This window comes from Eurypyga helias, unplaced genomic scaffold, assembly GCF_000690775.1.
Source record: "Eurypyga helias isolate BGI_N326 unplaced genomic scaffold, ASM69077v1 scaffold48090, whole genome shotgun sequence".
Classification (NCBI taxonomy): domain Eukaryota; kingdom Metazoa; phylum Chordata; class Aves; order Eurypygiformes; family Eurypygidae; genus Eurypyga; species Eurypyga helias.
The window spans coordinates 440-10,202 of NW_010227380.1; the positions used below are offsets into that span (position 1 = coordinate 440).

At 43.3% G+C, this 9,763-nt stretch overlaps 1 protein-coding gene across 1 annotated transcript in view; it reads left to right on the forward strand.

The window, feature by feature from the left end:
- Positions 1-259: 259 nt before the first annotated feature.
- LOC104512793 (dedicator of cytokinesis protein 10-like) overlaps positions 260-9,763 on the forward strand; it is a gene marked incomplete at both ends in the record, with an annotated part of 30,921 nt that continues 21,417 nt past the window's right edge. The window contains 5 exons of the mRNA XM_010155907.1: positions 260-371; positions 607-762; positions 2,133-2,354; positions 3,068-3,190; positions 3,875-3,957. Coding sequence (XP_010154209.1) covers positions 260-371; positions 607-762; positions 2,133-2,354; positions 3,068-3,190; positions 3,875-3,957 — 696 coding nt within the window. The remainder of the gene's footprint in view (positions 372-606; positions 763-2,132; positions 2,355-3,067; positions 3,191-3,874; positions 3,958-9,763) is intronic.

Sequence of the window (9,763 nt, forward strand, 5' to 3'; positions counted from 1 at the left end):
GCAGTGATCCACCATTCTGACATCTTACCCAGTGGATTCTTTAGTAACTATATAGACTTGAATTACTTAATTGATCTATTTTGGGGTTCCTTAGAAGTATATCATGGCCTGAAAATCCCTGCTTCACAAGCATATAACCTTCAAAGAGCACTTGAGGTACTTTGGGATCACTACTGCAGTAATGAGCAGTGTTGTTACAAGTGAAACATTGATCACTCATTCAGAAGTCTAATAACTATGGATTTCTGTTCTTGTACAGAAAACTAATTTATTATCTGTCACCACAGTACACCACAGAAACAGAAGAAACAGTGAAAGCCTCTCGAAATATGGAGCGACTAAACCTTTTCTCTTTGGATCCTGATATAGCAGTAAGTGATTGGGGTTTTTTCAGATTCTTAGAAGTTTTAAAATACAGGTGGTGTGAGCTAACTGGGTTAGCTAAGCCACCGGAATGGACTGGAGTTCAACAAGCAACTGGATATGTCCAAGGCTTCAGCTTCGAAGGGTGGGGGGAGCTCTCTCTAGTGAAAACCTTTAAAAAGCTTGTTAGTTTTGGATTGCCATGCTTTTCCCGTATATAACGAATCACCCCACTTATTTCAGTCATTGAATCCTCAGAAAAAGGAGTTTCCAGGGACAAACTCGGTGATGAAGCCATTTGAGGAAAAGCCTGCAAAGAGGATCCTGATAACTTGCAAATCTCTCAATTTGAATCTCCAGGCCTGTGTTACTGAAAATGAAAACGATCCTTCAACCAATGTAAGCTTTGCTTATTTCCCAGTGGTTTTTTTCTCTTTTTTTCTCCTCTCCCTGTGCATTTACTGTGGTAAAAGGAGGTAAAATAAAAGCTGCATCATGTACACTTACTGCATTCACTCCTCCTCTTCCCATCCTTTTGGTTTGAATAATGAAACTGAGGAACCTTTTCAGTAAACATTTTGAAGCTGATTTACACTGCAGACTTAGCTACAGCTGAATGGGAAATCAGAAGTGTTAGGATCCTTGAGGGGTCTTAATTGCTGTAAGAATAAGAAATTTATTCTGCTGAGACCTACGTAGGGGGGCAACTGAGTATGTGTGACTGGTGAATTGTTTTTTTGGGTTTTCAGAGAGACCAGAAACAAGCAGATTAAATTACAGAAGAGAAAGCAAAATAGAAAGGACTGAATGTTCCATCAGTGGAAAAGCCCAGCTAAAAGAAGGACAAAGCAGACAATTTTGCTTATTCTTTTTTTAAGAAAAGATGAGTTGTAGCTGTAAGTCCGTACCTTTTAGTTAGCTCTCCTCTGAAGCAGGAAATTTTTGAGAAACTAGTGTCCTGGCAACTGAACTTTCATATATTACATAGGAGGCATTGATTAATTTTGGTTGGTTGGTTTTTTTTCATTTGAAGATGACCTCTACGGTGAGTGCGTATTTAGCATAATGTAATCAATACTTTTTTTGGCAGACTGGAATAACTGTTTAAATGAAGTCACGATGACTGTACCAAGGGCATGTGAAAATTCACTACAGAGGCTGAAGAAACATAAAATATATATATTTATACCTGCTATGTGTTGTTCCTTATCTCCAAGGGTTTAAGGTTCTGATTTCTGGACAGCTCAGAAGGTGTCACCACCAGCTGGTTAATCTTATTCTGAGACTGATTTATTTCAGCAGAACTATGGAGGCTATTTGGAGGTTACTTACAGTCACAGGATTTAATTCCCTGCTACTACACAATAGAATAAGTGGGTACTGTCAGAGTAGTTTGAATGCTCTCGGTTTCCTAGCAAAATGGAACGTGTGTTTCCCACAGAATAATACACCCACCCATTTCTGTCTGTACCAGTAAACATTTTCCATCTACTTAAATTTGTCATCTTTGTGTCGCATTTCTGACGACCCCTGGAAAGCCCACCCTTGCTGTTCTTTCTTTTATAGTGACTCTGAATGTACGTTTTAAAAACCCTGTAACGTGTTTCTCTGGGGCTCTGTTCATTTAATCTGTAACAAATGGGTTTGTGTTTTTTTTCTGCAAGTTTCTAAGTTAGCTGTCCATTACCTTTCTGGCACATTGTTAACAAACTACCTTTAAATGCCTCAAAAAAAAAAAAAAAAAGGAATGTTTCTGTGTTTTTCTCCAGGTAGAGCCTTTCTTTGTGAGCGTGGCACTGTATGATGTCAGGGATGGGAGGAAGATCTCTGCTGATTTTCATGTGGATTTGAACCACACACTCGTGAGACAGATGATTTCTGGTTCTTTGCTCTCATTAGAAAATGGCACTGTTGAAAATATTGACTCAAATGAAATCGAAGAACCACAGGTCAAGGGGTTCCCAGAAGAATGGCTGAAATACCCAAAACAGGTATTCCACATGTGACTTACACAACGTTGACTCATGTGACTTGGTTTAGTTCAGTAGTAGCGTTCATTTCCATCTGAGAATCTATCTGTGCTACCAGTGGTTCTTGTTTTTGAGAGTGCTCTGTGTATCAGTGGTACCTGTGTACAGATGCTTGATGTTTGAGCTCCCTTGACAGACTTTAAAACCATTTACAATCAAAACTTTGAGAAGAAGTTAGTTTCTGCTGTTTAGAGAAACAGCCCATGTTTCCTGTGCTCTTTGGGTTCACTTGCTGACCTCTCCCAAACTGGCCAAACAAACTGGCAACTTCAAGGATCATCAAGATGCTGCGTTAAGTTCAAAGTACTTCCACGTACTTGCTGTTGGCTTACCCCGGAACCCCGTACATTACCTTATTTTCTCCCTGTCGTTCTCCCTGATAGCATTTAAGTACTGTCCGAGAGGAACAGGTAGGTTAGGGGATGCTGAAGGGCTCGTACTGCTTCTTGACTCGAGTCAGTGTCTTTGCAGGGTGCTGCATGTGCACAAGCTTACCTCAGCACTAGCACAAAGATTTCATTTTCCGTCTGACTGTATTGAATACATAGGGATGATAATCCCCAATAATCCTTTCTGAATGTGGTTTGTTGTTTCCATCAACAGAGAGCACTGGCAGTATTTCATTTCTCCAGTATTGCTATACACTTTTTAACTACTGTCTCTTTTATCCACAGGCTCTTTTTTCCATAAGTAATCCTCATTCTGAGATCGTATTAGTGGCAAAAATAGAAAAGGTGCTTACAGGAAATATTGCCAGCAGTGCTGAACCTTACATTAAGAATCCTGATTCTTTTAAGGTAATGTAACAGGAACATCAGTTCCCTCTTTGTCAACTTCACCCTTTTGGAAGCTGAAGACATTGCAAATTGTGCTCAGAAATCTCACCAGCGTGTGGTTGCTGGACGGGACGAGCTCACAGGAGGCCCCCGCCTCAGAACGCAAGTGTCCAAGCTCCACTGACTTCAGGAAGATCAAATCTTTACGTATGGCAACCCATTGCAATATGGTAGATGTTTTCAGTCAGTTACACTGAAAGTACCTTTTTTGCTGCAACACAGGAATCCATTCGTGCTGCACTCCCATGCTATTTATGTCTTTGTTCAAAGAGAATTTCTGTCTGCTGTCTTTTAGAAACTAGGAGTTCATGCACTTCATGTATGAGCAAAGTTGAGATAGGCACCTGATTCTCTGTCACAGCAGGCAGTGCATCTGCACGGGGTATATTACAGACAACCGGAATAAGAACTGTAACTAACGCGGTTCTGACCGAAGGGGTGTAGAAGGGATTTAATTCAGCAGCAGCATCACATTCATCTGTGACGTCTTTGCTGTCCACCCAGAACCTTCTGTAATGGGCACTATCAGGCTAAATTATTTTAGGGACACTAGCTTCTTCAGCAGTGGAGTACTTGGATGCACTCTGTGCTGTATTTCAGATATTATAATTATACTGATGAAATAATTCATATTCTTTTTTGTAGTGTGCACAGAAAGTGTTAAAATCCAATAAACAGTTCTGTAACAAGCTGGGGAAGTACCGTATGCCATTTGCATGGTCAGTGAGGTATGTATTAGTTCTTTTTATAATTTTATAAGCACCTTATAGATTATTCTGCTCCTGGGCTTGGATCCTTTTGTTCTTTTCCACTTTTTCTACCTGAGGCTAAGCAAAGCTTTCTGCGTGGTCCAGGACCCCAGAAGGTCCTGCAGCTTTATTATTTCATTGCCCTATTTTTCCTACAGCTAAATATTGGTTACCTTCTCATTAAATGTTACTGGGTGGAATCTTTTCTTTAGGTATGTAGTGAAGTTGCCAGGGAGTAGCAAAGGTGGCTGACAGAATCTCAGTTGATCATGATCTCCTCCAGTGATACAGTGCTAAAAATTATCAAAGAGCTTTCAAAGCGTCGGTTCTCACCAAAACTTCCTACAAAGAGAATTACGGCCTGAAATAAAGTTGCCATGACCACCTAAAATAAAGATGCACAGGTTTGAAGTTCTGTTCTTGTTATGATGCCTGTCAGCTTTTAGGAAAAATCTACCCAAGGATTTGGAGGTTATGGTGCCCCTAAAGCAGCACCTTGGGGGTGATGCTGAGGGTTATGCTTCATGTACTCCTGCATTTTTGGTGGTTAACAGGTGACAGACAGCTGTTGTCTTCTTGTTTGGCAGGTCAGTTGGGTTTTATTGCAGGTTAATGTAGTGGCAGCAATGGATTTTTGTTCTTCCTCTCTCTGCTCCTGGATAATTTCTGTGTTTCCTTTTGCGTGGGTCGCTGCGTGGTCTGTTCCATGCCACTTGCTGGTCTCACCCTCAGGACTGAGGGACCCGTGTGCCTCTTGGTCCCCTTCTACTAAACTAGCAAAACCAGACATGGCTTTCTTCTTTTTGTTCTCACTTCAAGTTTCCACGTAATTCCTTTCTCTGTCCTCTCTGGCTTTTCCTTCTGAGTCTTTTATAATTTCCTCATGCCACGACTGTCCTGGGATGAGACAGCTCTCTGCCTGAGACCCTCCCATGTGTCCCTGTGACAGCTCTCCCTTCTTTCTGCCATGCACAGAGCAGGGCATAGAACATTTTATGTTCCCTATAAAAAGGGAAGCTGCCCATTGCCCAGTGAGAGCATACCTCCTCTGTTGTCACGGTGGCAGGCCAGGTGGAGAGCTGCCCGAAGCTGTAGGGAGGAAGGAGGTGAGTGCTCGGTGAATTCACGTCATGGCATTGCCCATGGCCATGAGGGGTGGATGTGTGCTGCTGGCATGGAGGTACGGAGCACCACAAGTGCACGGTTTCCCCCGCCACGCGTAGCGGAAAGCTTACGGGTTTAGAATATGGTGCTTAGATGGTAGAGGAGAAAACGCACAGTAAGGTATGGCTGTTTGAAGAGTTCGTTTAGTTTTTATTGACAATATCCAGTCAATATCCAGGAGGAACAGGAGAGGTGCATGCATTCCTCCAGAGAAAGGCAGATAATGTGTTCTGATCTGTCATAGCAAGCTCAAGGGTAGTCATTAATATTTACTACTTCTGTGCGGCCAAAGGGCTATTCATCAAAATTAAATTGACGAGCGTCTCTTGGGTTGACAGAGCTGCTTTTAGCATGTAATAGACTGTACAATGGCAAGAGGTGCAGGCTTGGCATCAGAATGACTTGAGGCTTTCTCTTAACTCTGTCCTGCCCGTGGTCTGTGGCTGTATCACAAGTGATACATCCTGCAACTCATTGCTGTAGCTATCTTTAGGTTGTGTGATGGTTTTAACTAGTTCAGGGTCTGGCTGGGCACTCACGCATGTGGGGAAGGCTAAAACGTTCCTCCGCATCTCCAGAGTGTTTCTTGCCAAAAAAAGATACACAAAGGTTCTATTCTTATTTTCAAGGAAGTGCATTTCCCTTTCATAGGATTCTCCGAGTGGCAGCCCCTCGTAGCCCCTGGGTGGGAGGGAGCAGGCAGAAGCAGGGCTGGGGCTGTGCCCTGCTGTGCTGCCACGCAGATGCTGGGCTGTGAGTTGGTGACTCCTCGGTCTTCTCAGATGTAGTATTATAACTGCATAAATTTCTATTGTAATAATGGGCCACATTGATTTGGAGTAAGGAATATCATCTCAATCAGTTCAAGCTCGACTAGTAAATTGTACTCCACCAGACTGCAACCTGCATGTGAGTTTTTTGCATTCTAGTAGGATGACATATGGTAGCAGCAGCTTCCAGTCACCAGCCCTGTGAGCAGGAGCGGTTTCTGTAGACACATCGTTCCCCTGCTCGTCTGTGTGGAGCACAGCAGTTGCTGCTGCTGCGCCCCCCAACAGTGTGTACTGGGGAAACGAACAGAGATTTTCTTTCTGGAATTCCAGGTAGAAGGGTTAATTGGCACAGGCTGGAATGTGGCAAAGGACGTAAGGCAGGACAAGAGCGATAGAGCTCTGTTTGAGAGGCACTTGCTTGTATGATGCTCGGTACAGCGTGTATGGGAATACCTGGGAGTATGAGCCTTCCTCAGGCTGTTTCCTTGAGACATTTTGACAAGGGAAACCCTTGGCTCTGGTCCCATACTTTCTGAGTTTCAGAGATGGCAGTGGCTTGTTTCACTGGGTATTCTCTCAGAAATTACAGACTCCTTTTTTAATGTCCAGTCTGCAATCTTAGAAAATAAGATCGAAAAGACCTCCGCATCATGCTATATTTTTGTTTTGCCTAGGACAGGATCAAAGGTTTCCTATATATGTTTGTCTGGCTAATATTTCTGGCTGTGATTGCCCAAATATAAACGGGAATATATGCTTGTGGTGGTAGCAAATGCACAGCGAGTTCAACCTTTTGCAGACCTACTGTGTGTGCATTACACAGGTGGCGTGCACGTGGGCAGGGGACATGGCAGGGATTTGTGGGCATCCCTCAGTTCCAGCGGGCAGTAGTTTTGGACAGTATCCTAATTCAGTGCTTCACTGCCCAGACCATTAAAAAGCTTTCCTTCCATCTGTAGAATTAATTACAGGAAATATACTTGGATATGTTTAGCAGCTCTTCAACCTTTTCACTATAAATCACATTATGAGATAACATAGTTTAAAAATCATTGACCGAATACACCACATGTATGAACTTGTCTGTATTAGTGATGTTGCACAAGGAATTTATTTAGTTCATTGGGTCAAATTCTGCACCTATTTACATATGTTTACGTATTAATCTTACTCAGGACTCTCTTTGGTAAAAGCAAAGTATAAATTGGCCCTATAAAATCTATTTCTGTTTCCATAGCTTGAAAATAGAAGTTTCCACAGGAGACTATCACACTACAGGGGGAAAAAAATGGTTTGGCTATGATAAGTAGCAACCCCCACATTTGGAAATGTGTTTTCCAGCTATTTCATTCTGGCATTAAACACACTCCTGGTTCTGTGTGGAAATTTTACCCCCTTAAAGCAGTTACAGATGGCCACAGTGCGCTTTTTACGTATGCCTACAGCGAGCCAAAATCTCAGTAGCTGAGTGCATGTGACCAAAATTCTTAATGAGCTTCAGTGGCACCCGGTTTGTTAGCACTATTCAAAAGCGTGACTCAGGGTTTCTCCCTGATTTCCTGCGGGCGTTGGCGGGACCTGGTGTCTGTGCTCTCGCAGGTGTAATTACGGTAAGGGTTAGAACTGCAGTGTGTCATAGAATCACAGAATGGGTTGGGTTGGAAGGGACCTTAAAGCCCATCCAGTTCCAACCCCCCTGCCATGGGCAGGGACACCTTCCACTAGCCCAGGTTGCTCCAAGCCTCATCCAGCCTGGCCTTGGACACTTCCAGGGATGGGGCATCCACAGCTTCTCTGGGCAACCTATCCCAATGCCACACCACCCTCTCCGGGAAGAACTTCTTCCTGATATCCAATCTAAACCTCCCCACTTTCAATTTAAACCCGTTACCCCTTGTCCTGTCACTACAGGCCCTTGTAAAAAGTCCCCCCCAGCTTCCTTGTAGCTCCCCCCCGGCACTGGAAGGTGCTATAAGGTCTCCCCGGAGCCTTCCCTTCTCCAGGCTGAACAAGCCCAATTCTCACAGGTTTTCAAATCCATCAAATGTCAAACCCATCTTCCATTCCCCTGTCCCGGCCAGAACTGCCAAAGTTTGCAAATATGTGCCTGAGCTACAGATTGCAGATGTGAGGAGACTTCGCTCACAGAGATGAGTTTGTACACCCTGCTGTTCCTTCAAACCTCCTCCGCCCTCATCAACTTCATGTTTTAGAGCCTCACATTTGAGTCCTTCAACCGCTTGTGCAGCTGCTGGTTCGGTTCTCAGCTGGTGTAGGCAGGTAGTGAGGCTGCACTGCTTTACAGTTCCTGCAGATCTCACACTGAACCTCTAACCCTGCAGGTGAGCAGTTTTCCCACAAATCATAAGCCACTGCTTAAAAAGTAGCTTTAAAATATGAACATTGTGAAGGTTTTCCATGCTTAAAGAATTTGTATGATTGTGGACTATCAGCTAACAATGTCAGAACAGTAGAATCATGGAAACACGTCAAATGCTGAGATGATATCTCAGTTTCTTTAGTGAAATCTGTTAATTTGTTTTCCCGCAAATTAACGCCTTTGGAATCTCTTCAGGCTTTTATTTCTGTGAAATTGTTCTTTTTAAGATCTCTCTAGTAAATAAGTAGTCAACAGTAAGGAATCATTCATAGTAGTGAAATACTGGATTCCTGGGTTGTGGAAGTGTTTTATTAAATTTCCTTTTCTTTGGTGTGACGGTTGTCATTCTCAAACGCCTTCAGTATGTTCACGCTGACAAGGAACACTCTCGCTCCTCCTGTGCCCAGCAGCCTGAAAGGATCTAACAAAACATGGGATTGTGGTTCCTTAAGTGCAGACGTAATACGCTCAACTCTTGCTGCTCTGCCGATCCTTCAGCCTTAATGGGCCAGGGGAATGGAGATGGCAGTACAGTTTGAGCAGCAGAAAGCCGAGTAACTCTTCCCTGAGTGCATAAAACATACCTGTTTTTAAGAAGGGTTATCTTGTTTTCAGTGGACATCTAAATTGCTCTGGCAATGGCAAGAGCGTTACATAAAGGGAGTGTTGTGTGTAAATTGGAGGGATATAAATACTTTATTGTTTTGTGTTGCGGATACCTGGTTTCATCCCTTTAATTTTGTCCTGGGTGTATTGTTTAGGCTGGGATATGCTGGTGAGCTGAGGAGGAGAAGTTTTAGTGGTAGGGCATATGATTCCCAGGGAGCACTGGTGCTGGGAGCAGTGGCTGTAGGTAGGAGGACCCTGTAAAGCCCTTCTGACTCCAAACCAGAGTGGCCAGAGGGGAGGAGGTGACAATGTGGTGGCCCCCAGGAGGCAGTGCCCGGTGGCTGCCAGAAATAGGTCTGGTTTCTCCCTAATAAATTAAGATCTTTGACATAGCATGTTAGTGTGGACCTTATTCCTTTTAACTGCTGCAGGCAAAAATCTGATGGAGGAGAGTTTATTATTCTCTACAGTTACAAAGGAATGAAATAGTGGTGCTTCTCTCGGTTAATTAAGTTAAGACATAGTGCATTTATACTTATCCTTGGGATCCTCTTCCAGAGGTTTACTCCATTATTTTGCATCTGGCAACAATTTGTGCTGGCATCAATTCTTCTTCTTGCTGGCAGTGGAACAGAGGAGTAAATTAAGGAAGCAGGATTGGCCAAATGATTCACAGAACAGCACTTAGCGTCAAGAACATTTTAATTTTGTTAAGCAAGGTTTTCGCATACTACAGTTGAATCCAAAGTTCATGAATTTGTAGAGCTGTTACATTATCCAGTCCAGCCAGCTTGTGTGACCCTTGGGGATATACAAAGGGCACTGGAATGTCTTAATTAAATCCTGCAAGTGTCAATGA